This window comes from Ursus arctos, chromosome X (genome assembly GCF_023065955.2).
Source record: "Ursus arctos isolate Adak ecotype North America chromosome X, UrsArc2.0, whole genome shotgun sequence".
Lineage (NCBI taxonomy): Eukaryota > Metazoa > Chordata > Mammalia > Carnivora > Ursidae > Ursus > Ursus arctos.
The window spans coordinates 24,280,906-24,298,756 of NC_079873.1; the positions used below are offsets into that span (position 1 = coordinate 24,280,906).

At 37.7% G+C, this 17,851-nt stretch overlaps 1 protein-coding gene across 1 annotated transcript in view; it reads left to right on the top strand.

Annotated features, from left to right (window-relative positions):
* IL1RAPL1 (interleukin 1 receptor accessory protein like 1) overlaps positions 1–17,851 on the top strand; it is a 646,715-nt gene that overhangs the window by 336,126 nt on the left and 292,738 nt on the right. The window contains exon 6 of the mRNA XM_048213783.2: positions 17,056–17,130. Coding sequence (XP_048069740.1) covers positions 17,056–17,130 — 75 coding nt within the window. The remainder of the gene's footprint in view (positions 1–17,055; positions 17,131–17,851) is intronic.

Here is a 17,851-nt window from a genome sequence, read left to right on the forward strand (position 1 = left end):
TTTGCCTCTGTGATCCCACAATGTCTTTCTCCCCTACAGGCAGACTTTGTTTTGTTCACTGCCAATCCTCTGGCCCTATAAACAGTGCCTGGTGAGCTGAGGTCTTCAGTGAGTGACTGCAGAGGGCACACCAACATGAGTCTTCGACATCTATCCTATCCAGTTCTGATGTGGCACTTAAACTACCTGATTCCTTTCTAATTTGCATGAGAATAGCTTCATAGTATCTTTCGCTCTTCGGTAGAAAAGCCCATTAAAATCCAAGACCTCACAGAGCTCATTTCTCCATCTCTGACTTGACTAGGCCATGAAACATATGCTTCTAGAAACTGGGGATGTGAAGAAAAGGTCTTGCATTCCTTGGATGGACTAGCACTTAGTGCCATAGCGATAGTGCCTGGATAACAAAGAATTTTGCAATTTTAGAAAATCATTATAAAGAAAAGACATTTCCCATATCTGGAGGCGAAGCTTGAAAGTTCACAAATACATTAGTGCTAAGAATTTCCTAGACTTGCTATTTTCTTGTCAAATAAGTGCAGTGTCTACCTCATCCTCTGTGTCTACCACCACCAATTCACCTTTCACTTTCTTCCTCCTCTTTTTGTTTTAGAGACATCTTATTCTTCTTTTGTCTTAAAAAACCTTTCCTAACATTTCTGAAATTCCATTTTATGATTTAGTTAGAGTTCAGAAGTGAGAGGACAGGTTTCTTTGATGTTGCCAAGTGAGTTTGCTGGTTCTCTGGGGAGCTGGAACCATGAAATTCATGATCAGTGTTGTCGTTAACACCCAGCAAAGGCCTTACCTTTGGTACACAATCAATGATACTTATTAGTGTGGGGTTTAGTCTTCCTCAAATATCTTTGACATTATGGTTACCTGTTTTTAATTAGAAATACACACCTGATTAGTAGTTTTTCAAGAGGACAAGCCACTGTACTTCTCATGATATTAGACTGGATCTCAACTAAAGCACAGCTTTCCATCAGATATACAGTGACACATTCCTGTACCCCAAACAGATTGCAGGTGTGCTAAGATAACAACTCCTCTATGCTCTCAAGGTCAGCTGGAGCCCCTAGACCAATTAATTCTTTCTGTTATTGACATACGTTGACATATACTATTATATTAGTTTTAGGTGTACAACACAGTGATTCAATAATTACATGCATCACAAAATCCTTACCACGGTTAAGTGTAGTTACCAGTGACTTCTGACCACAAGATTGTTTACCCCAGAGTGCCCTCCCCCTTCCCCTCCTCCACCTCCTCCTCTCCCCTCCCCTCCTCCATCTCCTCCTCCTCTTTCTCTCTCTCTCTCATAAATGAATTTTTTAAAATCTTTAAAAATAAAAAACTCTAAACTATATAATCTATTAGGAACCAAAGATGAAAAATAAGCACAGTTTAGCAGTTTATCAGGCTCAACAAATATTCATTTGAAGTGTTAGCAACTCATAGTGGGACCAGCAGGCACAAATAATTTAATAGAGCACTAACTTAAGAATACAAGCATCAAAGTAGACCTCATCTTTTAATATGGCTAACATAGTTGGATACTTGCTGGCTGACTCTAGCGGTGTTCTCTTTCTCTCTTGTCTTCTTTTTGTTTGATAATGTGCAAACGACAGTGCTCTTGCCTGAAAGCGACTTCAAAGTCACACCTGCAGGCCTTACTTTATTGAGTTCAGGTGAATTGTGGTATCTACATTGTTCTTCTAATGGGGCCTGAAGCAATCTAATAATTTGCCTTTGGGTCCTACAGATCATGTGGTGTTTACTACCCACCTCTCCATCTTAAATGATGTGACAATCACTGATTGTGGTTGAGCACTAAACACAGTGCTCTGTGTTTAGTGATGCTTCTAATGCTAGGTTAATCAGTATGGAATTCGCTATTGCGTGCAGCCATTGTCTTTGAAGCATTGTTTCATCCAAGCAAGAGCATTCTGGAATATGTAGATTTGTGAATCAAAATTCACAACCTAATTCCAGTTTAGAACAAGAAGAAACAGGTCAGTCAACCTAGTGTTTATTAATAAATTATTCCTAGGAGGTGATAGTATCTGACCCTCACCTCATGATTCCTACATTCGTTAATTCTTTCAATAAAATGTTCTCAAGATGACTCTGATCCCTCATGACGCACTGCCTCATTAACCTCTCTGCTTATATCGAGTGCAGCTTGCTTTCTGTATTCATGTCATTCCCTCTTTTTGGAATGACCCACCCCTCCTTTCTTCTAAGGGATAGTTTAGCTTTGTCTCTGAAGGCATTTAAATCCCCAATACTAGTATTAGTACACACTAACGTTTATGGAGGGCATTTTTTGTGCTAGGCATACCAGACACCCTTATTTTCATTTAAACTTCACAACAAGCCTCTAGAAATCTGTTTTTTTTTTTCAAGAAATAGATATAACCCACTTTACAGATGAGGAAAGTGAGTTTCAAACTTGTGAATCAGTTTGCATAGAACAATTCTGTAATGAAGCAGGGTCAAGGTTTGCAACTCAGACTTCCTGACCCTAAAGCTTTTGATTTTTCCATTGCAGATAAAGGAGACAAAGAGGTCTGTTAAAGGAGTCTACTAAAGGAGTCTGTTAACTGGTAACCCTGTACTCACTTGGAACATACTTTGTGGCTTTATGGCTTGCTTGTTTGACTTCTTGATTTCCAAGTCTTGTCTTCATTGTACTGTCGTCTTTCTACCTTATGGTTATCCTCATATCAACAAAACCAATTATTTGCCAAGTATGTGAGAAAGCATGGTAGATGGGGAAAGTCTTGGTCCTTCATGGGCAGCCTGGTCCAGGTACAGTTATCTACTGCACCTATGACATATTCCTCACTCTTGAATCTCTCTCTGATTCATATCTTACCTCTTCCATCCTTTAACTTAGAACTACAACATCACCCGTGGCCAGGACTGTGTAGTTCACCTTACTGTTAAATAGTATCTTTCATTCATTCTTGAATTATTCATCATGCCTTTTCGACCGGAGTGTAAATTACTTGCGTGTGGATATCTCGTTTTGTCCTTATTTGGCCTTGCCCTGTGGCATCAGCCCAAATGCTAGGCCAGTCGCTGGCAGTTCTTACATATTGCTGATTGAGTGAGTGATTATCTTCAGCTGTACATTATAAGTAGACAAAAAGAAAAATGAAAAAATTAAAAGTTACGCCCCAGAGATGAGTAGCATAGCTGAATATACTAACTCATGGTCATAAATCACTTAAAGGATGACATAGTTCTCATAGAACTATACAAATAGCTGGTACTTAATATTTTTGAAAGGATATTAATAGTTATTTTCTGGATTCATGTAGTCTATTTTCCAAATGGGTAAGTTTTTTAAAGTAACTGAAGCTTATCTCATTGACCAAAAATGTATTTTTAATGAACAGTTTTCAATGCAAATCTGTAGGAAAAAGGAGCATACAGTTACTGTCTTTTAAAATAGAATACATGAAATATAATGAAATCTTTCCTTGACTAGTCATTCAAAGAATTTTTTGAGCATTCACTATGTTCTACTTGTTATGGAAAATACTAAAAACATTAGTGACATGAAGGTTAAATTTTGTTTTAAATCACCATAATCCCTATTCTTAGCAAGTCTATAGTCTCAAAGGGAAATGAGATGTATAGAAGGAAAAGTTACGACCCAGCCACGTAAAGGCTGGACAGAGATAACGAGGTTGTGTTTTGGGGCCCCAACAAGAGTCAGGAAAGTTTAACCTAAGCATTGATATCTTTGGTGGTTATGGAAAGTGAGTTAGGATATAAAGAATGATGTGGCATTCCAGAAGGTTCAATGGAGACATGTTCCAAGAATCCAATAGAACGGTAAACTTGGGAAAGGGTAGAATATCACTGGGCTTGATACAGAACAGCCTGAGGCTAGTTCTAGACTTTAAATGAGCATAAAGAAAAATCACGTCAGATCATGTTATTTCCCCGCTTGCGCTGATCCTGTATTGGTTACTAAATGACAGTCTTAGCTTGCTGAAGTGTAGGAAATGTAAGCAAGCCCAGACCAGCTGAGCCAAACCACATATTTAACCTATAGTTGACCACAGGTGCACCAGCAAAGATCTTTCTGGCTTGGGCCAGATCAGCTGAAACTCCCAGCTGTCTTTTAACCTTAAAAATAGTAAATGGCCACTCTTTTAAGCTACTAAGATTTAGGGTAATTTATAACTGATAAGTTGTGTTAGTGTTCTTCGCTTTTTTCCCCAAAGTAAAATGCCTTTCCTATATTTATTATACACAAAGAAATGTGAAGATGTAATAGAAACAAATTTTGCTGAGCAAAGAGAGCTGTGGTATTGCTTTGAGCTGGCATAGATGCAATTCAATTTCATTTCATTTCTTGTTATATACTTGGCTCGAAATTTATAATTTCTACTTCACTGTATGGACATATGTAGATGTATGCACATACTCATGCTATGTATAACACTCAAAAAATTTATGAAATCCTAAAGGTTTCATATCCAAAACATTAAAAAAAACATTTTTATTTCGGACAATTTCAAGCATAACAGACACAAAAATAGAGAGAATAGCATAATGAAATTCCATGCAGCCATCACTCAGCTTCAGTAATTATCGACATTTGGTGTATGTTGCTGTTTGTAACAGGCTTTTGTTTTGTTTTTTTTCTTTTCTTTCCTTTCTTTTGAGGATACGAGTGGTGTTCAGTGCAAGAACAAATTTGCAGTTTGTTCCGGCTTTGCTGAAACGAAAATTCTTAAAATGACTAACCTCTGTTTGTTGCCAAGTAACTCTTGGCTATGCACTGATAGCAAAAGTAATATAATAGCATTCGCAGCATAATTAGATTTGAATAGCAAGTTTTATTTAAAGAATGCCTGATCTATTGCTCATAGGCATGCTTTTCTTTCTTGTTTTTTGTTTTCAGTAGTAATCACGTTTTTAATGACTTGCGATAGACTTTCGTTTTATGAAACAATAGAAAACCGCCATAGGAACTTTTTAGTAGGCTTTTAGACATTGTTGAAGCTGCTTAAAATCTGTTTAGGTAGGAGGTTATTATTTGTTAAATAATCGTTTTTATAAAATGACTTCTGCAAAAACCATAATTCCCAACAGCGTTACTTGGATGATGATAACAAATAATCTAAACAGGCAAACATGGTGATGATGTAGTAAGTCACAGCTGCTCCATTTGTTGAATGAATGAATGGGAATTTAGGGTTCTGTTTTTTCACTCTACCCAGAATAGAGAAAATGAAATGCTTTTTTCTTTGGTCTGCCTTCCAGATATATTTTTGGGGAAGGAAGGAAGGAAGTATGAAATGAAAGGAGGGAGGGAGATGAGAAGGCAAGAAGAAGGGAGGAGGGAAAAGAAAATGGGAGGGAGAGGGTAGAAAGCAAGAAGGGAAGGAGGGAGAGAGACTAATTATTTGGAGGTATATTTCTTTAAGCAGTAATGCTCTTAAATATGACAGGCAGTCTGTAATTTAACACACAATATTTATCTTACTATTTTATTGGAATTTCAGGATTCTAACTACATATACAGAAGTTAGCTTAGATTCACGGACTATCCAAGGAATTATGCTGTCTCCTAGTGTAGCCTCATTGTTGACATATGCCGGGAATGTTAAAGCAAGTGCCAAAGTTAAATATATCAAGATTTGACAAACCTAGTTATTGTCCCATAAGAAGCTGAGCACTGATGGAAGTTTAATTCATCTAGAAGAATGCAATGTAGTAATAGTAGAATCGTTTCCTTTATGTTTACACAGTTTAAGCAAAAATGATGTTATTTTTATAGGGTTTGGGCTGTTATAAAATGTCACTCTAAAGGACACCCTTAATATGTTATACAATTGCTACGAAAATTTAAAAATTATATTCATATTCATAAACCTTGAATTTCAATGGAGAACATGCTTATTAAGGTTTATTTTTCTCTTTGGCAACAGTTTTAATGGGATTTTTAGAATGCTTGCTCTTTTTTTTTTTTGGTCCACTATCATCATGAGATCCTCAAATTGTATGTCATCATCAAGTCCTGTAACCGGTAAAGGGTTCTGCTTATAAGAACCAATGATAGATGTAATCCTCCCTTCCAATCTTAAGAAAGCAGTGTTAGACTTACTCAAATTCTACAGTAAAAGCTTCCCTATTGTCCAATACAGTTAAATCTTAAAAAGGTCCATAAAACTGACACAGAAATTTTCATCTCTCTTTCCAAACACTGTCAAAGTAATGTTTTTCCCCAGTCTGCTCCATATCATCAGAAACTCCAAGGAAAACAAGGTGTCTAGTAGAAACTACATTAGAAATCACAAATGTTGGAAAGCAGTCTACACAAAAGGAAATCATGTGACCATTAAAATCAGACAGCGTGGGTTCAAATCGTGGCTTCTATCCTCACTGGCTGTTCATTTTGAGAGAAATTTCTGGATCTTTTCATTGCAGCAGACTGATGGCAAATGAAATAATGTAACTGCACACCCCCCAAATATAATGTGTATTTGTTTTTTCTGTATATATGCTTATTTTCAATCTTATATTTATGTTCTTATGTCTTAAAAGCCTTAAGTTTATGCTGAGAGTTCCAGCTAACAACAGGCCAACTTAATAGTTTGTGACTGAAATTAAACAGAGCGTGCTGTGTTAACTTTTAATGATAAATGGAGTTACTACATGGGCTACTTTGTTCTTTTTTTTTTTTAAAGGAATGTGAATAATTAGAGGATCACATGACCAGAAAGAGAGGTCTTTAAATATTGAGGGTAAGGAGTACCTCTGGAAGGAACCTTATTTGATACAATGCTTTTTTTTTTTTAAGATTTTATTTATTTATTTGACAGAGATAGAGACAGCCAGCGAGAGAGGGAACACAAGCAGGGGGAGTGGGAGAGGAAGAAGCAGGCTCATAGCGGAGGAGCCTGACGTGGGGCTCGATCCCACAACGCCGGGATCACGCCCTGAGCCGAAGGCAGACGCTTAACAACTGAGCCACCCAGGCGCCCCGGGCTACTTTGTTCTTAATCCCTGGCTAGCTCCTTTGAATACTTATTACCACTTACAAAAAAAAATTACTTTTAGGATCCTTCCTTTGGTAAACATGTATTCATTGATTGCAGACAACTTCCATGTTAACTGAAATAGTATCAGGAAGCTTTTGCTGTGAAATAATTCTCTAATGTTTCAACAGCTAAATGTTTTCCATTACATTAGAATTATTTCTGCAGTTCTGGAATGCCTTTGCTAATCTGCATTAAACGGCTTATTCTTTGTCTTTAGAGAAGAACCTCTTTTTTAAAAGATTTAGTTATTTATTTTGAGAGAGAGAGAGAGTGGGGGGTGCAGAGGGAGAGAGAATCTCCGGAAGACTTCCTCCTGAGCATGGAGCCTGATGTGGGGCTCGATCCCACCACCCTGAGATCATGACCTGAGTTGAAACCAAGGGTCAAATGCTCAACTGACTGAGCCCCCCAGGCATCCCTAGAGAAGAACCTCTTAATTTTTAGTTGTTGAGGTGGGGGCAAGAGGCCTTGTTGGTGGTCATTCTTTCTATGAGAGTTTAGAAGGAGGAAGATAAAGTTATTCTTTCTTTACATAGAGTCTTAATTCTTCTCAGTTGGCCTCTCGTCTCTCCCCTGCACCCTGTCATACCTGACCTTAATGGGTTCTTAGTCCATGCAGTTGCCTACTCCCCCATGGCTTCCTTCTTGTCTGTGGTCCGCTCTACGGTAGCCCAGACTGCAGTGTCCTCCGGTTTCATCAACCCCCATGTTTCTAATAGCTTTTTTGTCTACCAGAAAATTGAAATCTCTTGTCCAATTCAGGCTTAAAATATAGGTAATAAAATCACTTTTAATATATGGTTATCATATAGCACAGTTTCTCAACCTTAGCACTCTTGATATCTGGGATGGGATGATTCTTGTGGGAATCTTCCCTGTACATTGGAGGAAGTTAAGCAGCATCCCTTGTCAAGAGACATCCCACCACCACCAGCTGTGACAACCCCAGTTGAGAACCACTTTCAGATAGCCATACCAGTGAGTAAATGTGCAAGAAAAAGCCAAGAAACAGCAAATATATTCTGCATTGAAGTACAGTATAAATAAACCAACCTAATATAATCTGGAAGGTCATTAAATTGCATTACACTATTCTATGGAAATGTAATGTCTTTTTGTGATAGTCCAGGCCAAGCAGATAATTAAAAATTTTCTGCTTTTCAGTAGTAACATGATGGCTTTTGTCTTTTCTACAATTTTCATTTAATAAGCACTTCCAAGTATCCTGGGATTTATAATTTTCATTTCTTAAAGACCTTTTATTCACTAATAGAAAAAGAAAAAAAATGATATGCTATGATAATTTTGTTTACTTTCTCATTGCTATTGAAGAGATGCTTTCCCTCACAGGACAATTTTTTGGAATCAACTGTTGTCCCTAGAAGCTAATTGGTGACTGTTAATTTTTTCCTTGCCTGTCAGCAGAAGTCAAAAGAGTAGTTGGCATGCTCACCTCCCTGATTATAGCTATTACATAAAACAGCATCCTTTTTCTAGTGTTCATCATAATTCCTCTAGATAATTATGTATTGTTTCAGTTTTCTTACCGTTGTGTTTCACTTTAGCTTTGACTACACCCAAACTTATTTAAAATGGTTGAAATCGGTCATGCAATCAGTTAGAATTCATCCCCACAACATTTATGCAAAACCCACCACAGCAGTTGTTTTAAAAATAATTCTTAAAAATATTAAACCACCTTTATTCCATCTACCCATGCTCTCTTTTGCTTGCCCTCCATATTTTTCTCAGCTTGTTTGGTCATAATGAGGGTACAGTCAGTGACTGAATGAGATCTGAGGTCTGCATGAGTCTGGGTTTGGCAAGCAGTGTTGCTCACGCTGTAAGCTGGGGCTTACGAGACCATTGCAGAAGGTGGCAAATGAATAAAGAATCTGAGCCCTAATATTAGCTCCATGTTAATTAACTTTTTCTATGATATTCTTGAATGATTCTATTTTAAAAACAATTATTCAATGAATATAATCTCTTCGTTGTTTGTGTTACCTGGGAGGTTTATGTTGAGATTGGAAAAGCGATTAAACATAAATTCCATCACTACTATTTTAGAATAGTACTTTATAATACTATTTTATAATAGTACTATATATTTAAAGAATATTAAATAAGAAAAACTAAATTAAATGTGATAATATTAAATTTGCCAATTAAATATGTTCCACATATCATTGCACCTAGGGAGTACTGGAGAACTGTTTTTAATATCTTGGCTAACATGGCTCTGCTTCTATTAATCAAAAACAAATTTGGGGGGCACCTGGGTGGCTCAGTCATTAAGCATCTGCCTTCGGCTCAGGGCTTGATCCTGGCGTTCCGGGATCGAGCCCCACGTCGGGCTCCTCTGCTGGGAGCCTGCTCCTTCCTCTCCTACTCCCCCTGCTTGTGTTCCCTGTCTCACTGGCTGTCTCTCTCTTTGTCAAATAAATAAATAAAATCTTTTTAAAAAATTAGGGGCCATACATTTTTTTATATTATGCATGATGTTAAAGCAAAAGGGGATAGAGATTAGCCAGAGTTTATCTCATGATAAGCTAATATGGCATTCACCTGAAGTATGAAACTTTTTTAGACCATCTCCTCAGTCTTGGGGGGGGCAGAAAGAGAAGATGAGTTATCAGTCAGCGGCTTAATTTTTCAAAATATAAATAAATGGACAATCAATAGTAAAGTTTTCTAGCCTCTGTGTGTAAAGGGAGGTGACTGAATTGATTTATAAAAACTTGTCTCTTGATTCCTATTACCCCCATGAAACTGATCCCCATATCTTTAAATAGCATTACCATTCACGTATTTGCTCAAGCCCGTAACCGGGGATCCCTGGATTCCACATCAAGACCATCAGTAAATTTGGTTCGTTCTACCTACCAAATAGATACTGAAAAGAAAAAATCCTACCATTTCCACCACCAAAACCAATGTTGCATCACCTGTCTGTGGACTGCTTCAATGCCATTCTTACTGGTTTGCCTGCCTCCACTCTGCCTTACCGCATTCACACTACACCATTCTCTCGGACTTGAACACCAAGCTGCCACAGTGATACTTCTGGCATATAAATATGTAACATATAAATAAAAATAAGAATGGACTCTCTCCAAAATTCTTCAGACCATTCTCACTATGTTTAGAATAAAACCCGTCTTTTCCATGTTCTACAAGGCCCTGCCTGGCCCATGGCTATCCCTGACCTCATTGCCACTCTTTCCATATGTCAACATGGCTGTAATGATCTGTTGTTATCCCTCACACACGACAGGCACGGTCCCATCTCAGGGCCTTTGCAGTTGCTCTTCCCTCTGCCTGCCACAACCTTCCTCAACCCACCACCCCCCTGTGGAATTATGTTATATCTTTAAGACGTTTCATGGCTGATTTCCTCCCTTCACACAAATCTGTTTCAAACGATCTTCATTGCAAACTTCCCTTACATTCCTCTCTAAAATAGCACCTATGTTAGTCTCTTTCTCCTCAGCTGCTGTATTTTTTTATAATACTTATAACCACCTGATATTATATTATGCACGTATTCATTTACGTGTATATTTTCCATCTCCCTCTCTGGAATGCAAGCTCCTTGAAAGCAAGGAGTTTTGTCCATCTGATTCACTGTTATATCCTCTAGTAACTAGGAAAGTGTCTGGCAAAGAGGAGAGGTTTTAAAAATATTTGTTGAATGAATGATTGAACATATTTGTTTTATTTGCATTATAAGCGACATTGATCGAACCATATGAATAAAATATTAAGTATCAAAGCCAGTCAAATGAATTTCTTGATTTTCCTGAATACATGCATTTTGATAGAGTTACATCCTTGAAAGTATTTGCTCTGTTACTTTGATATGACTCTTAGATCAAGGTTATCTTGTACATAGTGTTAGTCTGCTCATAAACTGCTCTCCCTGCAGTTTTCTGCTCAGTTGCTTTGCCACTCCTCTCGCTTTGAAGCTTCTGAGGCTCCATGACTGTTGTAAGCCACCATAATTGTTTCCAACAGAAAGGAGAAATTTTGCCAGCCCCAGTGCATTAGAGATAAATGAAAAAGAAAGTACCCCTTTTCTCCCAAATGGCTGATGTTTTCTCCTGTCCACTCATTTCTTTCCCCCAAGGAACATGGGATTATGTCTACTTGCCATAGCTCTCACAAGCTCTATGCCCCACTGTTAGAAACTAATGTTAAAATATGCCAGGCCAGGGATGCCTGTGTGGCTCAGTCTGTTTTATTTGCATTATAAGCTGAAATCTTGATTTCAGCTTAGGTCATGATCTCAGAGTCGTGAGATGGAGCCCTGTGTCAGGTTCCATACTCAGGGTGGAGTCTGCTTGAGATTCTCTTTCTCTCCCTCTCCCTCTGCCTCTCCCCTCATTCACTGACTGACTGACTGACTGACTAAATAAATAAATAAAATCTTTTAAAAAAAATTCCAGGCCAGAGAAAGCAGAACTAAAATCCCAATCTGTCATTGAAGTTATATGGTTAATCCACATTATCTTGACTGGCTAGGGAAATAGGCAGCTGTTTGTCAACTCTTGTAAGTTAAAATATATATATATATGCAGACAGCAAAACAAACAAAAATCATTATAAAATGGGGCATGTTGGTGGGACTGCCACAAAACATGTTTTGTCATCAGCCCTATAAATCTGTGAATATTGTTTTGTGACCAGATTCAGTCGGTAGATTTAAGTGGGGTCAAAAAGAATTAATGTGTGAATGTAGCACTCAGCACAGTACATCATATATATGGTCTCATCTCACACGTATATGATTTTATGTCATTGATCTCTTTCTAATGTAGTCTTACTATTGATAAGTACTTCATACATGCTCTTGAAATTGAGTAATAGAGTTATAGTATAATTATTTATCTAGGTTGTAAGTTCTATGAGGGTTAAAGCTGTGTTTTGTTCACCTTTGAGTTTTTTTGCAATCTCAGTACATTGTTTGCATATCTAAAAGTCTTCAAAATGGTTTTGTTGAATTGTGTTCTTAAAGACAGATCAGTTCTCCTGTTAGGGAAACTAATATAGGAAATATTAATAATTCTTAAATTCAGGATCTCAATGCCTTTTGAACCCTTAGCTAGGCATCCAGTTCATTATTTTACAAAGAATGATATTTTTCTTATTAGGCTATATAGAGTGTCAAATGCTATTGTCCGAGTCTTTGATGGGTATTATTAGAGCAGATTTATTTTCCATCTGCTATATTCAGGCACTTAATCTGTTATCCTATTTAATCTTCACACCAAGCCATAAAGGAAAATTATTTATGTCACATTCTATGTATAAGTAGACTGAGATTCAGAGAGTTTAAATAACTTCTCCAACTTTCCAAATCAACAAGGCAGAGTCAGGAATTATTAGACCCATATCTCCCTGAAAGCTAACTGTATTATTTTTCTTACTCCACCATAATGCTTCTAAGAAACAAAACAGTGAAGCCACCAATTAAAATACCTTTTGAAAATTGTCTATGATTTTGAAAGTACAAATTTTGTCCTAGGATGATTATAGGAATCCAAGAAGTATTGAGTATTCTCAGTAGTATTTGAGGGATTAATATTTGAAGGAGTAAAATTAAATTTTAGTTGAATGGTTGGCCAACAGAAAAATGTATGCTCATCCTAAATATCTTAACATTTCTCTCCACTGTAAGAACATTAGAAACATTCAAGAATACTGGCCTCATGCCCCTGGTTTGTTGTTACTTTTGTTTTTGGAAGTCAAGATCCTATTTTTCAGTGTTTGATAACCCAAATGTACATGGAATGGGGGAAAAAGGGAGAGACTGTGTCCTTTCATGATTAAGTAGAGAACCTTAACATAGATAAAGAATCAATCCTATACAAAGCTTCATATATGCTGAATTCTAGATGTTTCTCTAACTGGCAGCTGGTAAGCAAAACAAATGTCCTTAAAATTCCCCTTCTACTCTTCAGAACACTTTTGTCAATTGGAGCATCTTAATAATTGGAACAGACCTGTAAGACAGGTGTGTTTTTATTTTAAATAACTGTATCAGCTTTACTTTTGTCAGTAGGGCATTCTGTAGAATAAATCGAGAGCCTGAATATACTTCTGGTGGTGGATGCATAGAAATATTGTAATGCATAATTAGCAGAAAAACTTTTCTACTGTAATTGTTGTGGGGGGGGTTTGAGGTAGATAAAGTATGATTAGAATTTAAAATCAACCTGTGCTTCATGTCACTACTGTCAGACTTTCTTTAGTTTTTCAATGATTTCAGTTTAGTGAGTGTGTCTTTGTGCATGCGTGTGTGTGTGTGTGTGTGTGTGTGTGTGTGTGTGAGAGAGAGAGAGAGAGAGAGAGAGAGAGAGAGGAGAAAGAGAAGGAAAGAGACTGTCCCAAAAGGCAAGTTGTTCTTTTTCTTTCTTTCTTTTTTTTTTAAGATTTTATTTATTTATTTGACAGAGAGAGACAGCGAGAGAGGGAACACAAGCAGGGGGAGTGTGAGAGGGAGAAGCTGGCTTCCCGCCAAGCAGGGAGCCCGAGGCAGGGCTCGATCCCAGGACCCTAGGATCATGACCTGAGCCAAAGGCAGACGCTTAACGGCTGAGCCACTCAGGCGCCCTAGCAAGTTTTTTTCTTGACAATAAAATGTCAGTTGGTCTAGTCATGGTCTGATGCTAATTAGTTCGGGGTTTTTTTATTGTGAGCAATTTGTTTGAATTTCCTTGCAGTCCCACCTTTGCCCATGAAGAAGATAAAGAAGGTTTTGTGTTTGTGTGTGTGTTCATTTTGTTTGAATATTAACATTCCTGCATATGCTTGCCAGTTCTTTCTTCTGTCGATTAGATTCAACTAATATTCACCGTAAAGTGTCAAAAACACCCAAATAATGGATAATTGAGCATATGTCCTTTATTTGTAGCAGCAAAATTGGTCCCCCTCAAATGACTGTGGAGCTGAGCTAACATCTTTGCTCTAACAGTCACTTCTTTTCACAGTCATTTTGCCATTGTGTCAGATCTATAGTTCAGCTCTTGTACTCCCTGGAAGTTTCCATTCACTTTTAGCAAAGATAGGTGAATCATACTAGAAGCACGTCTAACTGATAAATAGTGTCAGAGCATAATATCAAAACGTGACAGGGGCACCTGGGTGGCTCAGTCAGTTAAGCGTCTACCTTCGGCTCAGATCATGATCTCAGGGTCCTGGGATTGAGCCCTGAGTCGGGTTCCCTGCTCAGCCGGGGGGCGGGGGTCTGCTTCTCCCGCTCCCTCTGCCCTTCCCCACTCGTGTTCTCTCTCACTAGCTCTGCTCACTCGTTCGCTCACTCAGTCACTCTCTTGCTCATTTGCTCTCTCTCTTGCACTCTCTCAAATAAATAAAATAAAAATAATTTCTAAAAAAATGATACAAAAAAAACATGATACACATGACAGACTGCACAATGAGAGTGCTCTGCTATAGGTTAGGGTTACTTAGTTGCACGTTTTTGCTCTCCTAACAGATTGCTCGCACCTTGAGGGGAAACCTGCCCAAAGCTATATAGTATTTGCTTGACAGAATTTTCAAGGAGCAGGTAACAAAGAATTGGGAGACAAAGTTCTAGCAAAGGCTCTAGCTTCAGTTTGTTCTGTTACCTTTGGCAAGCCAATTGTTCTTTTTGCACCTCAGATCCTGCATCTCTAAAACAAGGAAGTTGAATCAGCCCTGATTTTTAATTATTTTTTTTAACTTCTGATTATTATAAAGTGTAAGGGCAGAAACCAGAGATATCCCCAACCCCTGTCACAATGCCTAGCACATTATAATGTTCCATATATATCAGTTGAGTTGAATTGAATTTTTTTTGGAAAGAATCTTAGGTGAAATACTGATATATGATGAATAAAAGCAGAGCTCCTTTTGTCCAGAGAGAGGTGGGTGGTACAAGTCAAGCCACGTGGACCACCCTTTATCTCCATCTTCACTTCACCTGCCCAGAGGGGCACTATGGAAATCACAGGGCTTTAGGGAACACAATTTAAAAATCAAAGGACTTAATAAGCATATAATTTTCTCTGGCTTCAACATTCTTTGATTCCTCTGCATACGGAATCATCACATAGAGAGTAATACGAAAGGTCTCAAAGATATAACATTTGCCACAGGGTGGGTGGTGGGTTGAGGTGGAGAACCACAAAGCCATTTTACATTCCTAAAATAATATGCTACATTTGCATTTTATTATCTTTCTCTACAGTTTTGTTCTCCTACTAGAAATCAGTGTGGGATGTGTTTGAACAGAGAACATTTCTCTCAGCTGCTTTCTGTAACAAACTGTTGAGTTGTCTACTTGTAACTACATAATCATGAAATTTTATAAATTGAGTTAATTTACTGAATATTACTGGTTATTTTGATACCATAGTTGCTTTTGAAGTTCACTGAAATGATATGAGAATATGAGCCTAGGAAATGTGGCTTTTTGACCTATTAATGGTGAACTATTTTGCCAACATTTAAAGAATAATCTACTTATTTAGCTGGTAGGAGAATAAAAATCTGTTACTCTCCCTGTAGGCAAGAAATAAGAGTAACGTTAATCAGAGATGTCAAATCTTCAAGAAGAATTTCGCAGTGATTTATCTCACCCCATTACCCCAACTTTCCTTTCCCCTTCATTCCCATCCCTGTGCTAAATCTAACGAAGATAAATGAATAATGCATTCAATTAGTTGCAAATGAAAGCTATTGATCCTATGTGAGGTTGGTGTCCAAAACCAGAACTCTTAAAACTCGTCCCTGTTTTTCTGCATTGGGGGTGCATGATTCATTTGCACAGACTATGTTTTCTGTTAAAGAGAGATGAAGGTGAGCTGCCTAGGCAGATTGAATTGTTGAATCCTCTGGCAATGAGGACATGCGGCCAAGTCCTGGCACTGCTATGTAGATCAGCCTCCCAGTTATCACCCAAACTGGCATGGCCTCCTAGCAAGGAAGGAATAAAGCCCTCAAAATGAAAACATTTAGTTCAGCAACCCTTATTTGATCATTTCTGTCCTTGTTACAGCGTGGAAGTTGCCGTGACAGGTTTCAAGGGACCTGGGAGATTCAATCAGAGAGGGTGGGGAGGGAGGCTTAATGAAGGAGAACTGCCTATTTGTCTAAAGTCCAGACAGTCTCGTTTAGCTAGGAATGAAGTCTGCAATGGGAAACTCATCTTCAAGGGGCATTATAGTGAAGTCTTAGATCTGTAGGCTGATAACTGATAAATTGATGGGAGCCCAGAGCAGAAATTTGTGGAAGCTGAAAAATCAAAGGAAGTATTTCATGCAAATTAGCAATAAATGCTACAAAATGTAGTGGATGGCAGTGATAAGGGGTTTTGAGTAAATGGTCAGTATCATTTAAAGTATTAACTTGGTGAATACTTGTGTGCATGTTTGAGTGTGCAGCTTGCGCTTGTATTAATTGAATGCCACACTGCTGTCCCATTTAGTGATTATGTGTGTAAGAAATATTTAACCTAATTATTAAGTTAGGGGTTTTGAGGCAGTGTGATCCAGCCTATGGAAACTTGGAAAGGGATTAAGGAGACTAAGACAACATTATGTCCCCCAAATCATTGAAACGCACAGTACAGATATCATGTTTAGGTTTCATTAACACAGAGAAAATGTAGGGTACCCTTTAAAATGGAAAACAAGGTGCAAATTGAAAATATTTGATGAAGCACAGTCGTATGTTCTTAAGGACTGGCCGGTCCTGATTCTGACTTCAACGGTCTCATGTGACTGTCAATTTGGAAGTGTTATATTTGACTCGTGTACAATCTTATAGCTTTTCAGCTCGCCTGAAGGTACTACGTGCGATATGTAAGTCATTACTTGGTAGAATGCTTCGACACACTACTCTGAGAATGACAAATATCTGGGAAAATAAACTGTTCTATCATTCAGCTCATGCAGCATAACTAGAAGTCTGTATTGTTATTTTTGTTTTTCAGCCCCTCTGACTGATAAGCCACCCAAGCTTTTGTATCCTATGGAAAGTAAACTGACAATTCAGGAGACTCAGCTGGGTGAGTAATTCTGGTTAATACCCTTTTCTCAATACATTCTGACAGTTAATAAGCCTAGATTGTAACCCGACGTCATCCTCTAAGCCAAACCTGTGTGTATTTAAAGGGAGCAAAATTAGAAAATCCCAGAAAACATGGCCCATTCCATGCCTCACGGTGCATGCATTAGGACCAAGCTGGGCACATGAGTATAAAGACTCATCTGTTTTTCATGTGGTTGTTCAGAAATGAGATTGGCTGAAGGTCTTATTGGTGGTGTTATATTGTCATTTTATAAGGCTTGATTTGGTTTTACAACAGGCAATGTGGAACTCTTTGACTTATATCATTAGTACATCAAAACACAATTTTTGAAAATTGGGAAAAAAGGTACAGATTCATTAAGATAAGTGTCATCATCATTACAGTTAAAAATCATTTTTATCTAATCGAATGTAAAGGACATTGTGCTATTTTATTTTTAATAAAATGTGAGCAAGTGGCTTTTGGTTAAAGAGCTAACAGGTTTGGGACATAAGAATATGGACAAAATCACTTTGGTAAAAATATCCAGTTGTCTACAAATCAGAATTCTGACATAGTTATCTTAGAATTCAGTCTGGAATTTCCAAATGTGGTATACCTATATTCAGTATAATTTTAAGTATAATTTTAACCATATATTCATGTTTGTTAAGGAATTCTTTCCCACACTCACCATTTGACAGTAGAAATACTTTAT